The sequence below is a fragment of the Electrona antarctica genome (assembly GCF_951216825.1).
Source record: "Electrona antarctica genome assembly, chromosome: 20".
In the NCBI taxonomy this organism is placed as follows: domain Eukaryota; kingdom Metazoa; phylum Chordata; class Actinopteri; order Myctophiformes; family Myctophidae; genus Electrona; species Electrona antarctica.
This window is the reverse complement of record NC_136801.1, coordinates 23,597,087-23,615,863: the sequence shown is the minus strand read 5'-3', so window position 1 is coordinate 23,615,863 and position 18,777 is coordinate 23,597,087. Positions and strand designations below refer to the sequence as shown.

The window sequence follows — 18,777 nt, the reverse complement described above, 5'->3', positions numbered from 1 at the left end:
CTATTGAAGCACCGTCACCACTACTGTATCTCCTATTGAAGCACCGTCACCGCCATCTCCAGTACCTTTTACATGAAGCACCGTCACCGCTACTGTATCTCCCATTGAAGCACCGTCACCGCTACTGTATCTCCTATTGAAGCACCGTCACCGCTACTGTATCTCCTATTGAAGCACCGTCACCGCCATCTCCAGTACCTTTTACATGAAGCACCGCCACCGCTACTGTATCTCCAGTACCTTTTACATGAATGAAAGCAACAACAGCACAATATGCAATGCACCATTTTTCATTTTGGCAAAACCCATAATTCTTTTACCAGTACAATGTGACCCCTATTACATAACTACAAAACATACCCTATATTGTTTTGTGTTTGCCTTGCACCTGTCATTTCATCAGGCTGATGATGCATGTTGCATAATTCATTATCTCAGAAAACCAATTCATCATTTAAATGGCAGAGCAACATTGGTCATATAGTCATTAATTAACATGCAATTTAGTGATTTCATCTTCTGATGGACTGTGATCCCTGCCACGTCATGATGTGAGCTTGTAGATTGCTTCCAGTATTTCTTTTAAATGAAATGGAAATATTCTACATGAAAAGAAAAAAAATCACACTTGTGTGAAGTGAGGGGCGCTCTTATCATCATACCTCACATTCTGTGCTCAACCAATCAGCTGAGCACATTCTGTGCGCATACACATAAACACACAAAACTGTGCTATACGGCCCCCCCACCCACACACGTCACACACACACACACACACACACACACACACACACACACACACACACACACACACACACACACACACACACACACACACACACACACACACACACACACACACACACACACACACACACACACACACACACACACACACCTGTGCATAGGAGGGCTCAAAAACTCAAAAACCTTTGGAAAACAACTCGCAGGTGGTGTTTACGGCACGTGGTTCATTTGTTAAGGCATTTATTTGGTGTAATTATAGCAGCAATGTGTTCCATTTTTTAACAATTGGTCCATCCCACATTTTATTTTTAATTGTCAGTGAGATTCCTCCCCTCAGTGGTGGCAAAATGCACTTCAGAATGATGACACAACTGAAAACAACCCACATATACTGTTATGACCATAAAAGGCCATCGTCTGAACTTGAAGCGAGACACTTGGAGCTTCAACGTAAGTGATTGTCAGTTAGTTTGCTTAAAGTGCATTATGCACGCAACATAGATAAATGAACATTTGAAGTACTTAGCTGACCATTAGGCTATGTTCACCTGATCTAATGGTAATAACAAGAAGACTGGGCACCTCGATGTAAAATTGACTTTTTCCAAAAAAAACAAAAAAAAAAAGTAAAGTATAGATGATTACATTGATTAGAACATGATTGAACATTCGATAATTAAGGCCTAATAGTTCTACAATTGCTACAAATTGCTATAAAACCTGTATATTTTTGGACATAAAAAAGAAGTTCAAGGCCAAGGGTAAATGTAAGTCTGATAATGTTGTGCCATGCATGTTCACTATGTGTGTGTGTGTGTGTGTGTGTGTGTGTGTGTGTGTGTGTGTGTGTGTGTGTGTGTGTGTGTGTGTGTGTGTGCGTGCGTGCGTGCGTGCGTTTTAGATTTTGGACAAAATAACCAATTTTACACGAGATGCCCCCTCTTCCATAGTGCCCACTCTTCCCTTGTGCATCCGATCTAATGCTTTGTTGCTGGATTAGCTACATTCTTTAGTGGTTTCTTGCTCTAGGTGTAGTAATGTAATGGTAAGAAGGGATGAGTTTTAAAAGACAAAGCTATTATAAAAATGAATATTTAAATGATGACACGTCTGTGCTCATGATCATAGCATGATGTTTACATCGCCTATACTGTGACACGTGGAACAAAATGCATACATTGAAATGCCTGTATTTCTCTACTTTCTTTTTCTACTTTTCTTTTCTTACAGATAAATACAATACAATGTTAAATACATTCTATGGAAGTATTTGCGGAGGACAGCATTATCAACAACCATGCGGGTTTAAAAAACAAAAACAAGAAACAAATTAACAAAACTAAAAAACAAGAACACAGCAAAATCTTCAGTGTTAATTGAACTGGGAGCGTAAACACAATATAGATGCTCGTCGTGGGAATTTCTTTTCACTGATTGTTCTTAGTTTAATTAACACTAAAGGACTTTACTGTGCAATTTTTGCCAATATTGCACACCAGTTTCCACCAAGTCCTGGCATCTTAACCCTGTAGGTCTGTGGTTCCCAAACCAGGTCGAGACCCAAAAGAGACATTAGACGTTTGTCCGGGACCCAAGCTAGTGAAAATAGCAGATCTACAAGTGCACAGCACGGTGCGGCGAGCTTGTAGATCAGCTATTTCCACTACTTCTTAATTATCATAATTTTCATTTATGAAATTTCTTAAGATTTGTTTGTTGGTTTGTTCAATCTCAATCCGTTGAAATATATAAAAAAAAATATGTAGAAAAAGAGAATGGGAGACTTCCGTATAAAAATTGGTGCCGGTCCCGACCCTGTGTTTGGGAAACAGTGCCCGTAGGTAACTCAGTCAACCACCGTGATAGCAGGAACGTAAAAGAAAACCATTTGTCATAAGAACCCCCCCCCCCTCCCTCCCCTTCTCCCTCCCCCCTCAGTAGAAGGCGGGGTTTGTGTGCTCGATGACGCAGCGCCGGCAGTGGCGCCGGACAAAGCGCAGCGCCTCGGGCGACACCTCGCAGTCCTGCACGTTGAGCAGCTGCAGCTCGCAGCAGTTGGCGGCCAGCGCGCGGAGCCCCCGGCCCGACACGCTCTCGCACGCCCGCAGGCTGAGCCGCCGCAGGCCCTGGCAGTACAGCGCCAGCTGCTCCAGGCCGGAGTCCGACACCAGCGGGCACTTGCCCACGTCCAGGGAGCGGAGCCGCGGGCAGCTCCGCGCCAGGTGGCCCAGGCCGTGGTCCGTCAGGCCCTCGCAGCCGCGCGCGTTGAGGTAGCGCAGCCGCGGGCAGTAGCGTGCCACGTAGCGCACGCCCACGTCGGTGATGCGCGCGCAGTGCGCCACGCTCAGGTAGCGCAGGCAGCCCTCCAGGCGCGCCACCTCGCGCAGGCCGAAGTCGCCCACCAGGCGGCAGTCGCTGAGGCTGAGCTCGCGCACGGCGGGGCAGTGGTGGGCCAGGTGGCGCAGCGCCTCGTCTGTGAGCCGCGGGCAGCGGCGCAGGTAGAGGTGGGTGAGGCGCGGGCAGTGCGAGGCGATGGTGCGCAGGCCCTCGTCCTCCAGCGAGAAGCAGTCGCTCATGTCCAGGTAGTGGATTGAGATCTGCTGGCCGTGCAGAGGAGACAGCTGGAGGGACGCCTCCTGGGTCAGGCTGATGCACGTCACCTTGGAGCAGCCTGGACGGAAGAGCGGAGAAGAGCAGCTTATTGGTTGAGTTCTTTGAAATAAATCACACTTGTGTGAAGTGAGGGGTGCCCACTGTATTTTTTTTCCCGGGCCACATGATGTCTTACGTCAACATGTAGTGCCCTAAACAAACATTAAAGTCCATAGACTTGGCTGGCCAACGGTTTACGTCATTGTGATGTTGTATTAACACATTTTCCTGGGGACCCCCTGGAACCTCCCCAAGGACCCCTGGGGGTCCCCAGACCCGAATTTTAGAACCACTGCCCTATTCTATATTTAGTTGTGCTAGGGAATACAGTATAGCCGATCTGCAAGCTCATAATTCCGTGACGCATTGTCATCATTTTTTCAGAGCTTCTTTGAAGATTTGGGGAAATGTTTGCCAATAATGACATTTCTCAAAATAGAGATGTCAGTTTTGCCCAGGCTCCCGTCCCGTTTATATGCGAGAGCTGGTGAAAATGTCTGGGAAGTAATTAACTCAGATTAGTTTGAAAGTGGTTAAGTTTATTTGTACAATAAATCAACCCAGAAAACAAAGGCTTATGACATTCTGTTATGCCTGACAGATGTCTCTGCCACCAAAATGGAATGCCCCGACACCATCCATTAAACTAAAGGATGTGTAACACTGGTTTCTTTCAAAATTGGCCTGAAAAAACATCTATCAGGAGACCACAAGGGCAAGTAAATGTGATTTTCCCATCTCTTTTGTACATGGTGTACGGTACAAAGACAAACATTCTGTCCCCAGCATAGTGTGTTTGGTCTCAGCATCAGTGTTGCCACATTTTGTTATTTGAAATAAGCAACCAGGTTTATGAAAACAAGCCCAAAAGAAGCCACGAGGCCACATAAGCACTTACAATATGCTATTTTCAAAAACATCTGGTACAGGGCTCCGCATAAAATATTTTCAGATGGGGGTTATGGGCAAATACATCATTATTTTGGAGGTCCATAGCTTGAAAATATTTGAGAACCACTGATATAAATAATAACAATAATAAATCTTTAGCTACAATCTTTAATCCAAAATGAACGCAACTCGTAACTAGCTACCAATATTCACCAGTGACTTTAGGCCTACAGAAAAGCCAGCCCAAAGTCGCTCATGACAAGCAGACATGGCAACAGTGCTCAGTGTTGAATGCTAAGTCAGAAAGGGCCTCCTGGGGGCGCCAGAGGGTAAAAACCTGCACTTCTTGGCCACATGCCTGCCTTGTGCTGAAGTGAACTGGATGGAGGCTGTGAGCAAACAGCTGGTAGAAAACCAAAAGCGGGTCAGTTTTCAGGGGAAGACAAAAAAAAACTAAAATCCTTGGCAGTGGATATCCTTCTCTCCAGTTAAAGAAATATACTTTATTTCATTATTTTGTGCCTTTAAAGTAAAAAAGCCACAAGTGTTTGAGGCTATTTTTACAACAAAAGGCTCACTTCCTCTCGCTAATGGTTGGAGGGCTTTGCTCGGCCACCAGAGTTCAGTCCAAAAAGTCAGTGATTCTTTTTTCTTTTGTGTGTGCCGCTGTGTGTGTGTGTGTGTGTGTGTGTGTGTGTGTGTGTGTGTGTGCGCGTGCGTGCGTGCGTGCGTGCGTGCGCGCGTGCGTGCGTGCGTGCGTGCGTGCGTGCGTCACTTCCTTAATGAAAGCACCAGACTGGTCTTCTTACTAAGTTGTGTCGAGTCAAAGTCCTGCTTTCAGCTAAAGAAAGCCTTTCTTCTCCCACATGGGAGTGTAAAGCTGGCAGAGCGTCCCCCCCTTAGCTCCTCTAATGTTTTTACCAGCTTCAAGAGAAAACGGCCGAGAATTCGAAGGATCGAGGAAGAAGAATTACTCTTTGAGGTTAAGATTGCAGATGGAAGTACTGATGCGCAGGTCAGGTTTTTTCATAACCTGCCCACCGCCGCAAAAACTGAAAGTAGCCTACCGACAGGCTTTTCAACACCCACAACTCCAGTCCATTCAATTGCTTTCGAGAGAGAGAAGGGAGGGGGGGGGGGGGGGGGGGGCATTTTCCCAACAATGTACATCTGTGCAGCATTTCGTTCATAATGTTCCGATTGTTGTTAGGCCTACTCACGCTATGGGCCCTATACACACAGAGACTTGGTGCATTTAGATGTATGATCAATGATCATGCCCTGCACTATTTGCCATATTTGTTTTTCAGCGTCACATAAGCAATCCATCATCCACTCTTATCAACCATTTGTCACGTTCTGGTGAGGTGAGGACCCAGAAGCAGGACAGCCAGGCACGTGGTGATCAAACCCATGGTTGGGTGTTTTAATAAAGGTGAACAGAGACAGAGAACTCAAACTAACATGATGAACTGACACCAAACAATGACTGACTGGCGAACAAGACTAATATACACATGAGGGCTGATTACGCATGAGAAACACCTGGGGAAGACAACATAGAACCAAAACAACTAGAACAAGAACATAGAAATACAACATCTAGCTAAGCAGTACATAGAATCAAAACAAGTAGAACATAACAGAAACACAACATCTAGATGGGCAAAGTCTGTGCCCGTGACACCATTAAGCACAGTCAGCTGGTGTCATTATCTTTATTGTCAGAACTAGGCTACTGACAGCCGATGGAGGACACCTCAAAACAATAAAATAAACAAATACCGGTGTATATATATAGGCTAAATGTCATATACCGAGAGAGAGAGAGAAAGAGAGAGAGAGAGAGAGAGAGAGAGTAAGAGAGAATTCAGAATCACGGGTGCCCCACTGTGAGAAACCAGCGCTCTCAGCGACACAATAGCCAAACACTCACCCGACAGGTTGAGGTGCTCCAGGCTGGGGCAGCGAGACACCACCTCGAACACGGCCTCGTTGGAGACGTTGTAGCAGCCGGCCACCTCCAGGCGCCGCAGCTCCGGGCAGCACTGGGCCACCACGTGCAGGCCGCGGTCCGTCAGCCGCTTGCACCCGTTGATGACCACCGTCTCCAGGGTGAGGCACACGTTGGGCGTGTCCTGGCACAGCCGGTGCGTGAGCACGCGGATGGCGCGGTCGGCGTGGAGGAGCTCACCCGTCAGCCGCACGGTGCTCCACAGCCGCGGGTCCCAAGCCAGGTTGTACCAGCGCCGGCACACCCGGGCGCAGCGGCACAGCTGGTTGGTCGGGAGGTGGGAGAAGACCTGCGGCGGGAGGACAGCTCATGTCAGTCAGTCCGGCCGTCTCCATATATGAAGATCACGACACTGACCTCATCAAACCCTGGATAGCCATACATGGAGAAGACTGGATCTGCATATATGGAGCCGGCCAGCAACTCTACATCTGTACGTTCTGTATGTTGATCCTTCCCCACCCGTCCTTCCTCTTCGATGTCTCCCTTTTGACTGATACCTGTCCATTCAAACTCTAGACGGACCCGCCTCAAAGTCATTAGCGCAGCCGGTGAAAACTAGAGTCTTACCACATAGGCCACGCCCCTTCAAAACACACTTTTTGCTCCTCCACCTACAGATTTTGTCCAAATCTCACAAATACACATGATATCTGGACCTATCCGATTAAAACAGCACTGTCAGAATTTTGATAGTCCGTATCGTTCGGCCGTAACTGCCTCTGATTGGCCTACCGACACTGCCCGTCTTGCCTGTCCTCCGAGATGCAAGGGTACTCCGTGGTGGGAAATAATACAAGTACAAGAGAATGGCAACACGCTACAGTATTGTTTGTGCCGTTTGCTTTGATTGAATAATTGATTGAACACGTATGCACTATGATTTGATTTGGCTGTGTTCTAAATTAAAGTGTTAGTGTTAGTGTTGATTATCATGTATTAATATAGTAAACTACTATTATACTAAAGAGGATAAAGATCAAGGGAAAAGAGACCTTTTTACAGTACAATAATGTTTCAAGTTTACACATGTATACAAATAAACAAGCCAACGGCATAAACAATACTAGTAACAATACTAGTTTGCCTCTTCTACAAAAATGTCATACTTGTATTATTTATTTATTTCCCACCACGGAGTAACCTCGCGGCAGACTATCCAGCATGTATCCTCCACTTCGGAGGAAACTCTGGTAAGGCCGGCAGTGTCGGTAGGCCAATCAGAGGCAGGCGGGGCGTTACCATGTCTATGCTCGGACGTAGAAAATATATACGCATCGGTGAGGCAACCACACTTTCCCCAGAATTGCATCTTTCTAGTTTTTTATTTGTTGTTGAAATTGTCAATGCATTTAGACTGAGTCTTAGTCATCATAGCTTAGTTTTTATTTCATTTTCCTTTAGTTTTAGCCATTGAAAAAAGGCAGTCGACTGACATTTCTCAGTTTTTAGTCGACGAAATCAACAGCGTACCTGCAGGAGGGCGTGGTCGGGGAGGCGGTCCACGGGGGAGTGCTGGTGGTGGCTCTTGGACGGGTGGCGGGTGGAGCGGGTGGAGGTGGTGGTGGGCGGCTGGGCGTGCACCACCACAGCCACCGTGTCCCCGCCGGGGGGCGCCGAGGACGAGGAGGACGAGTGGGTCTCGTGTCCGTTGCTGGACAGGGACAGCGGCGAGGACAGAGAGGACGACTTGGGCGGGAGGATGAGGCCCCCGGGGCTGGGGGTGCTCAGGGTCCGGGTGCCGGAGTCCACACCTGTTGGCGTTGGTTTGGAAGGGTGGGGTGGAGTGGGGTAGTGGGTGGAAAGAGAAAGAGAGAGTGACAGAAACAGAGTTCATCAATGGGACAGAATAGAGCAGTGCTTTTCACCCCTTTTCATATCAAGGCCCCATTATTTATTCGGCACTTGAGCCACGTACGGTACGGTACGGTCCGGACCACCATTTGATGAGATTTAGCCTCTCAGACCCAAAACGTACGAATATTTTGTCGTCATTGGACAAGATTTTGTCCACAATTCCATGCTGTATAGATGTTGGTATAGGAGAGATTCTCGAGATAACAGGCAAACATTGATCAAAATAAAATGATTCTACATTCTCTCTAAATGTCTAGACGTCTTGTGAATTAAGTAATGCAGATCGTTAACAATAATGTAACTCTTGAGAGCGTGAAATTAAACCAAATGGACCCGGGCGGGTCCATTTGGTTTCATCTTACGCTCTCAAGAGTTAAAGATCTATAAGGGTCCATTAGGTTACCAACTCTCCATCATTTAGCTGGGGACCACCTGGAACCCCCTCAAGGCCCACTGGTGGTCCCCGGACCACCTGGAACCCCCTCAAGGCCCACTGGTGGTCCCCGGACCACCTGGAACCCCCTCAAGGTCCAATGGTGGTCCCCGGACCACCTGGAAGCCCCTCAAGGCCCACTGGTGGTCCCCGGACCACCTGGAACCCCCTCAAGGCCCAATGGTGGTCCCCGGACCACCTGGAAGCCCCTCAAGGCTCACTGGTGGTCCCCGGACCCCTGGTTGAAAACCACTGGAATAGAGGGTATGCGAGTGACATCATCGTACCCGGAAAAAAACTACTCTTTGACAGCCCATAGAAAAGTCCTATTTGATTGCAACGCTTGAATTATATCCTCTTTCTACAGTATATCTGCAAATTGTTTGTTTCATAAAAATCCATCATAGACCATACGAGGACCATTTCTGCCAATAAATTCCGTGCAGGTGATTATTTTTGTCAGAGTCTGGAAGCGCCCATTTTCCAAAACGCAACATCCTGCTGCCTCCTCCTGCATTATGTGACATTTAGGACCGTTGAGTGATGTCACTGACTTCCAATGAATTCCAAAGCTTGTTTTGCCATTCAGTCTAGATGGGGGGGGGGGGGGTATCTAACTGTATAAGAATACAGTTAGAATAGCAATGTTATGTGTCATTGTTAAGGCCCTTGCACACAGATGACATTTTTAATTTGTCACTATTTTTGTGGACGCATCAGAAAAAACACACAGACAGAGAAAGAAAAGAAACAGATACTGTAGGTATAGCAACTGGTCAGTAAAATGGTTCATGTCACGTCTACCATGAGTCATATAGTCCATGGGCAGACCAGCGGTACATGGCCCTTTAAAAAACACTCCTCTACAACAAGGGTTTTGGCAAACTTGTCAGACTGTGACCCCTGCACCCAAAATAATCATAAAATGCACTGGGGACCCCATAATTTTTTTTCTACAAATGCCTTCTAAATCATTTAGACAAGTTTTCTGAAAAAAACATGTTTCTATCTCAGTCGTTCTCAAACTATTTCATGTCAAGGACCCCTAGAATTATGTATTTGGCCGCCGACCCCCATCTCAAAATATGTTGTTCCAGGCAGGGACGAATAGTGCCCCCCCCCCCCCCCCCCCCTGTTTCAAATTCACACTAAACTCAAGCGTTTAGGTTCTAAACACTTATTTGTAACACTTTTTAAACGTGTCACAGTGTTTAGTTTATAAACAGAAGAGCATGTTTAAATGCCATGATTGCAGGCTAGTCCTGTCCGCCTCGGCAGGTTCTGTGTTTTGTCGCTGGGACGGCGGAAGGTTTCAACGGCAGGCTACCAGCCAGGGTGTTCTTGCTGGTGGTGGTTTCATTGTGAACAAGTAGCCTAAGAAGCAGAGTACAGTAGCCTACTGTATGCATGCATACCCTTACCTACCTGGCAGGTTAAGCACCCAGATTAGCATTTCAATGCCTGATCTGCATGTTTACAAGGGGACACGCAACGCGGTCCACCCCCCACCACCCCCCGCCCCGGACAGTGAGGAAAACAGACGTGTTAAGGTGCCAGACTTGGATGGTTAGAGCGGCGCGATTACATACAAAGTCAATGCAAGACGAGAATTGCGCGAACGGGCGCGACCTGATGCGGCACAAACGGGACGAACCGAGGCGAATATATATTCAGGTCCAATTCCTCATGGGGGCCAAGATCCCTGGTCCAATTCCTCATGGGGGCCCTGGCCCCCCGGCCCCCACATACTCTACGTCACTGGTTCCAGGGACCCCCCCCCCCCCCCCCCCAGAAGCAAAGATTTGAGTTAAAAACATTCACTCTGAAAGAATATATTGAAAGATTTGCGCCACATTTTCACCATAAAAAGAAAATAGCAGACCTACAAGTTCATAGCGCGGCACAGCAAGTCAGCCACCCATCTTTCTTCAATGGATGAAGTGATACGTTTTCCATAAATCTCATCATTATCCTGCATGCTTTGGGATAAGTGTTGATTTCGTCATCTAAAACCATTACGAAAAATGTCTGTCGACTACCTTTTTTTCACAGCTAGGAAAACTAGGCTTAAATAAAAACTAAGCTGTGATGACTAAGACCTAATATATTGACCATTTTGTCAACAAATAAAAACTAGACTAAAACATTATAGGGAGCGACTAGTAGAGCGATCCAGTAGAACTAAAAGGCAAGTCATTTTATGGTTGGTTGCGCTCGGGTGTTGCGCTCTGAAAAAATAGCAGATCTACAAGCTCACAACGCGTCATGTTGTGAGCTTGTAGATCTGCTATTTTCAGCATGCGACCACGTGTAAAATCAGGCATCAAGGCCCACCAAAAATATTTTTTTGTCAACAAAATTATATTTAGTCAACTAAAACTAGACGAGTGGCGCGCTATGAACTTGTAGATCTGCTATTTTTTAAAAATCGAAGAACGACGGACATAGAAACGTAGCTTTTTCAGAAAACTGTCAGGATGTAGAAGACATTTTTAGAATCTGATCTCAGGTCAAAATGGGTTAAACTAAATCAAAATCTGCCGTCAAAATCAACACTGTCTGTGCAGTGCAATCGTGAGTGTATATCTAATCTCGCACATGCTTGGAGATCCGGAGGGCCTCCTCTTCTATCCTCCTCATCAGAGGAAGGTGTCTGGGATCAAAGCTGGGAGGAGGTTCGAGGCGTGCGAGCTGACAGACAGACAGCGGAGGTTTTTCTCCCTCGTTGTAAACAATGAGGCCTTTTCTTGACAGATGTGTGCACTGATTGCCGCCACGTCTGGGAGATGCAACCGTGAGAAGCGTCGTTGGCTGCATGGATCCCATCATCACCCCCTAATCCGCTGTTGCGTGAGACGGAGGAGATCCCTTCCCGGGTCGGCTCCGGGGGCCTCGCGTCTGCGTTGGATCAGATTTTGCTCCCTGGTTTTTGGGGACAGTGAGTGGTCTCTCCGGTCGGTGATGCTATCACAACGTCTCCCCCGTCAGTCCCTCGGTCCAGACTCATCAACTCCACCAGAGTTCACAGGGGCAGATAGTCATCATCATCCACCAAACTAAGCCTTTGAAAGTATAGTTGCTCTAGTATTCAACTATGAAGTCACCTTGAGGCACTCTGGGAGCCTGCATGCCTTATCAGTGAAGAACTATAGGTATTAGCGAATGGGAATCTTATGGTTGATACCCGCAAACATGATCCATTCCACCCGCTTCGAATGTTACCAACCTATTGTATATAATCACCAGTAAGTTCTTATCATGACCATTCAATGCAGCCAGAATAGACATTTCCACATAGTGCCTATACCACGAGTAGGCGACTAGTAGTTAGGTAAAGTTAGCTTAAGTTGTGGCAAATCTGCAAAAAAAATGTGTTCATAAAGGTGTCTACTATCACAGAAAAATATGTTCCAGCCCAACTCCCTTGGGAAACTTTGTGATAGCTGCTGAAAGTTGTGTGTGTGTGTGTGTGTGTGTGTGTGTGTGTGTGTGTGTGTGCGTGCGTGCGTGCGTGCGTGCGTGCGTGCGTGCGTGCGTGCGTGCGTGCACGCGCACACAGCAGAAAACCGGGGAATGTACTAATCAGTATCTTCTTTGACAAAGTTTTAGGATGACCTTAATAAGTGTTCATTTGAATAGGTAGAAAATGTATAGTTAATGTAGATTCTACCATAACTGTACATTGTAGATGGAGATTCGACACAGACGAACCCTGGGACTTCCTCAAAACCAATAAAGCAGCCTCAACGGTGCAGATTTGGCAGGTGCTGCTCACAGGCTGACTGTGGGCTAGTTCTGTATGACATGTCCGTGTGACAAATGGACAGTGTGCGCCGTGTCTGTCATGAAGATTTGTGCTCCACTAGGACAGACAGACAGCCAGGCGGGCAGTGACGCGCCTACAGACTGTCCTCCTGCCAGATGTGTATTCCAGAGCTGCGGGTCAGTCTATACTTCCTATAGGCTGAATGATGGCCAGGCGGTTGCCATGTCTGGTTATTATAAGTGATTTTGGGCTTGTTTTTCCTGCAAAGTTTTTTTTTTTTTTTTGAGGGCGGTGGGGGACTTGCTTATTTGGGCTTGTTTCATAATGTCATTTAAACCAATGTTCCTCAAACATTTTCAAGTCAAGGACGCCCAAAATTAATAATTATTAATTATTATTATTATTAATAAATATTTCAATAAATATTCAAAAGATCTTCTTCAAGATTATTATAACTAGTAGTATTTATTTTTCTTTTTTAATAGGAGATTGAATTATGGCTAGTATACAGGGCAAGGGGTTTGCTTCTTTTCATGCTTGTGTCTCTCGCACAACCTGGCAACACTGTTGATGACATCCACAGAGCCATCCCGTCTCTCAGGGGGAAAGGTCCTCAGAATGTCATGCTGTCCACAGCGTAGCTACACACTCTCACTCTCACTGGAGACCTCAAAACTCGCGCGCACGCACGCACACGCACACACACACACACACACACACACACACACACACACACACACACACACACACACACACACACAGTGGTGCACATACTAGCCCATTAAGACATAATTCAATTAGTGGTATATACACATCTTATTCAAATTATTCTAATGGAGATGTTGTGACTTTGGGACGTTCATTTATGGGGGTTTATGATTTACCGTGGTCTGGATTTGACATATAGTCATGTCACTTGTCTCACGGGTGGCCTGTCCATTGGGGATTCCACATGAAATATGTGGCATGCTGTGGTTTTCAACCATTCATATCAATGCCCATTATTTATTCGGTATTTGAGCCAGCACGGACCACCATTTAATGTGATTTAGCCTCTCAGACCACAAACTATAATATGTTGTTGTCGTTGAATAGGATTTTGTCCACAATTCCAGAGATAACAGGGCAAACGTTGATCACAATCAAACAATTCTTCTACATACTCTACTCTACTACTAATTGTGCAGAATTCTTGTGAATTAAGTAATGCAGATGTTTAACAACATCAACTCTTGAGAGTGTAAAATGAACTCCATCATTTAGCTGGGGACCACCTGGAACCCCCTCAAGGACCACTGGGGGGGGGGGGGGGGGGGGGGGGGGGGTTGAGAACCACTGCTAGATATCACATGTACAAACCCAAGACTATATCTTCTTTGTGGTGGTGTTGCTATTGTTACCTGTGTTGTCTCACCTCCCTGTGATTACTATAGTTTTCTCCACCTGTGTCCTGTTAGTCTCCCAGCCAATCTGTGTATGGTTATCCCTGTCTACTTAGCGACACAGTTTTCCAGGCCATGAATGGAGGGACTTTCCCATGAAGGTTTTAGACCGGGATGGAGGGGCGCCATCTCAAGTGAACTTGAGCGAAGAGAGACACCACCGAGCGAGCGAGTTGCCGTGTCGAACATTACAATTTACAATTTAGGCATTTAGCAGACGCTCTTAATCCAGAGCGACTTACATTAAGCAAGAACAAAAGCATGGGAATACATCACATATATAAAAAGCATTTATCAAGAAACATGCGTAAGCTAAGAACGTAGCTAGAACATATCTATATAATGACACTGTACATATAAACTATACATATATACTATACTATGCTGTACATATATACTATGAAGTGCTATGACTACATACAATGCAATTATTGTGCTGTCTACATAACATGCTATAAGTCTGTATCAAATGCTATCTAAGTCTAAAAAGTGCTGTCTAAGGGGGTAGGGTAAGTGCTATGGGCCATGGTGGAGTCTGAAAAGGTGGGTTTTCAGACTACGGCGGAAGATTGGGAGTGATGCTGCAGTTCTGACTGCAACGGGGAGTGCATTCCACAGTTTTGGAGCCAGAAGGGAGAAGAGTTTGGGACGTGTGGAGCATTGTCCCGGCGTTTTTAGTGAGGGTACTTCCAGCTTCCCTGCATTGGCTGATCTGAGGGAGGGTTTGTAGGGTTCAATCATACTTGCAAGATATGGGGGAGCCATACCTCTAACATTGATTAGTTTGCTTGAGCCGACTCAGCACTGTTCGAGTTGCGACCAGATAGGCAGAGAATAGTAAATCCTTGCCAACTTACAATGAACACAAAATGTATTAAATACCTCAAATAGTCCAGATTTCACACACCCGTCCAAATATGTCAAGATGACTGTGGCTTGTCTGTTTATTCAGGAACTTGATAAATACAGGAATTTGTCTGAGCTACCTTTAGTATTATTTGTTGGCTTTATCCAACATCCATCATAGAGCACTATACGCACATCTGATGCAAAGAGGTTATCAGGCCATAATGCAACTCCACCCTCCTCACTAAATAATATAGATGATGAATATAATAATTCTATAAAATATCAACAAAATATATGGTATCCAAAAACAGAAAAAGGACACATAACCATGGGCTTGCTTTACCCAACGACATCCACGAGAAAAAGGTTCACATTCTCCTCACACACTGACACACTGCTTGAGCCATTAGGTTTGATGGATGAACGAGGCAGCAGCAGTTTAATAATCCGAAGCCAAGCTAATGCAAAGGATTTCAACATGGAGGAGAGGGAGATGGAGCCCATCTGCCACTGGCCAAGAAGGAGCAACACACAAATTGTGTAATTACATGTGTCACTGATCATAGGAGTATTCCAAGCCCGGAGAATCACAGTGCTAATCAGGGTAATGTCCCCCCCACCCCCCCTCCCCACTCTTCCCTTCGCTCTGAGCCATGCTTTCACACAGCTGGTGGGAAAAGTTAAATGAAGACAGCTTCCCACTTGAATTGTTCCGCTGCATTTTGCAGCCACGGAGCACCTGGGACGTCTTTTAGGAAGACCACCACTTTGAAAAGATGGACAATACGTTGGAGGGACGAAAAGCCAGAGAACTTAAGCTTTCCCAGAGGCTTTCCCAGCTATAGCTAGGCTGGCCAAGCTGCTGGCTTGATTGGCCCATCTGTGTTTTCTAAAACACACCAGCAAAACCACTGATGGAGTGCAACGGTTTAGCAGGATCACAATGGGGACCAGCGCCCGTGCGGAGCAGCATATTGTCATCCAACTCCTTTACAAAACAACACCCACTACTGTTTTGCGAAAGAACACTGACCTCAGCAGTTCCATGATCATTTCGCAATGCCTGATTGAAAACAGAGTTTTACAAGATGTAGGCTAGAGAGTCTCGCCTCAGACTCAGTTCAGTCATCTCAATCTAAGCGCAATAACTTATAAAAGTTGGAACTTCTTTTTGTGGTTCCATATAATGTATTGTCTGCTAGAGTGTTCAGAGAGACATTCAATCGGGGGAAGACAGCAATGCCTTGTGTGTGCTGTGCATGTCTCTTTTGGAACTATGCAGACACCATACTTTTTTTTTGCCAGTGCAAATTATTATTCTATGACAGGCCTTTAGCCCTTGTCAAAATCAAATACAGGAGCCAACTCTCAAGACATAAAGATGTTGCAGACAGACATATATAAGTGCCAGACATAACACGACAATCCAGCCAAAACAAATGGATCTGAAAAGACACAATCAAAGCCATTCAGGTAGAAACAGTATATTGTCTTGTCTGCGACGATGTGGTGGCTAAGATCCACATGTCTGGAACCACAGTATTATATGGTCCAAATGGACTGCTCCACTGGGACCGGATCCAAGCACACGTCAGAACTTTCTTCAGTGTGGTTTCTCATGCAAGGATCTGTCAATGGCCGTACTGCTACTATAATACTACTAGCTTAGTACTACTAGTACCTCTTCTACTAACTAATGCTAAATAATAGAATACTAATAATCAACATGCTTTCAAGATGAAGTGCCGACCGTGATCAGCTTTTAACATTGGTCCGGTTGCTAAGCAACGCCTCCGTGTAACCTCCAGCACCAGGATCTTTGCACACTGCCCCATAGACTTCTGTTCAAAGTAGGATTTTCAACGCTTTACAACTGTGGAAATACGAGCGCTGTCCATGGTAATTCGCCATCCATCTAATGTTCGGATGTCATTTGTGATTTTGTCTCGCATTGTCCCGACATGTAAACGTTTCTGGCGAAAGGTAAACAGCGTGAGCTAATGCTATTAGCCGATGGTAACAATGGTGGTCTGGAGGCTGGTCAACAGGATATGAACATGAGGAAAAATCACTGGATCGGCTGGCAAAGGTTAACTACACTTTGCTGCCACCTAGCGTGGCAAAGAAAGAGTTAATAGAGGGTATGCGCGTGACATCATCATTATACCCAGAAGTTATATAAGTGGCAAAAGAAAACACTTTCTGGGCTTGAAAGCCCAAACATCTGATTGCATTAAACAACATTAGACTCACTTTGCCACTCGATTTGCCATGCACTCGTTTTATGCATGCACATACGCTCAGTTGCTTTATTACAGAAATTCTATCATGGGGCCTTACAATAGGCCCTATCTAAAAAAAACCTTTTTGAATAACTTTTTTGTTGAAAGTATTTGATGGTGTTTCCTATGGAGACACAGATCCCTGCACAGCTCAACTTTTTACCTCTGTGTCATTTGCATGTGTATCCTTGCCACAACAAATATATCATGCAGCTGATTAAACTCATCTCAGAGGTAGTATTATGGTACGCTGAGTGCAGATGGTGGAAGATTCATTTTGGTTTGGGGGGGGGGGTGATCGGAGGAGGAGGGGGAGTCTAACATCTGGTCTTTACCTTGGACGGAGAACAACGGGCAGTGGGGAGAATGAAAAAGAAACTCATACATTCTGAAATGCGCTTGCAGCCACAGCAAGGCATACTTGGCTGAAATCATTCGCCACTAATGCCCAAAACTATGACGATTTCCCGCAGTCCCCCAGCAGGATCCCATTAACAATAAGCCTCGACTCCAACTTCTGGGACACATGTGAAGCATCCTTTGATACCCAGAACTTTAATGTAAATCAATCGGAATAATCACCGCAGCGACACAACGACTGCAATGATGAAGAGATGCAGCTGGTTTGCTCTGCGTGTGCATTGTAAAGCAGACACGCACGCACACACGCACGCACACTCACGCACGCACGCACGCACACACACACACACACACACACACACACACACACTTGATACATTTCATAAAAGTAACACGCGAAGAGGTGGAAAAAAAACGGGAAGATTAAGCGAGCGGATGGAAAACAGAGGAAGAGTGAGAGAGTTCACGGAATCATTTCAGGGCCTCAAGAAAGGGAAAAAAAGGTGGAGGGCAAGAAGAAGAAGAAGAAGGATAAAAAAAAGAGGGAAGATAAATTGGCAAAGGAGACTGCAGACTTTACCAGAGACTGAGACAAGTGCACAGGCGAGGTCAGTGCAGACCCTGACGCTGCCTGGCCATAAAGTACAGCCGGTGGGGTTCGTCCTCTTCAGGATCCACTAAGACGTTGTCTAGTGTTTTAGTGGTGGGATTATTGGCAGCGCATCTGGGCGGAAAACAGACCAATCCATTATCTCAATGCCATTAACCCCCGTGACACACGTTCTCCTGTTCCTGTTCCACTCTCTGTCTTTCTGCCATGATCGAAGTCCAGGACAGTGGTGTAAAGAAACCGAGTACATTTAGTCAAGTGCTGTTGTTTGAGGTGCTTTTACTTTACTGGAGTATTTCTGATTTTCAATACTTTTACTTCTACTCCACTACATACAGTACATCTCAGAGGCGAGTATTGTACTCCACTATAATTATTTGAAAACTTTTGTTACTTTGTAGATTTTAATTATTTTTTACAAAACATACACGCTTGAAACGTTTGCTATAGCCGATTTAGAAGCTCACAACACGTTGCGATGCATTGCATGATTGTGAGAAATCCCGAATCCGAGACGGTAAAAGGGCATGTCCGATTTCTTTCAAGCCCCTTGAAGATGCAGCATCTCGTTTTCGAGGGGGGGTCCTCAAAAGATGAATAATAAAGAGGTGAACGAATGAATGGTGGTGAATAGGCTGGAACCGCAACACTAGTCGCAACACTATCATTTTAATGTCCTTGATTTGTTGATAAACGGAGTATTATTTTGTGTTTTCTTTGTTGAATACGTGGAAGTTGATGTTACCGTACAGGCACAGTGGCACACGGCTATCAGCCAGGCCTTCACTACTACAGGAAGCTCTTGTGTCACTAGACAAGCTTCCAGACAATAGGGGGCCTTGGTGGGTTGTTCACAATGTGCTCACTGGGACCG

General features: G+C 45.8%; 1 protein-coding gene across 1 annotated transcript in view; it reads right to left on the bottom strand.

Moving 5' to 3' along the window:
* Positions 1 to 2,681: 2,681 nt before the first annotated feature.
* The window catches only part of LOC306913018 (F-box/LRR-repeat protein 7), a gene marked incomplete at its 3' end in the record, with an annotated part of 47,861 nt that continues 31,765 nt past the window's right edge, over positions 2,682 to 18,777 (bottom strand). The window contains exons 3-5 of the mRNA XM_079489515.1: positions 7,778 to 8,058; positions 6,227 to 6,593; positions 2,682 to 3,418 (exon numbers count right to left, since the gene is read on the bottom strand). Coding sequence (XP_079345641.1) covers positions 2,682 to 3,418; positions 6,227 to 6,593; positions 7,778 to 8,058 — 1,385 coding nt within the window. The remainder of the gene's footprint in view (positions 3,419 to 6,226; positions 6,594 to 7,777; positions 8,059 to 18,777) is intronic.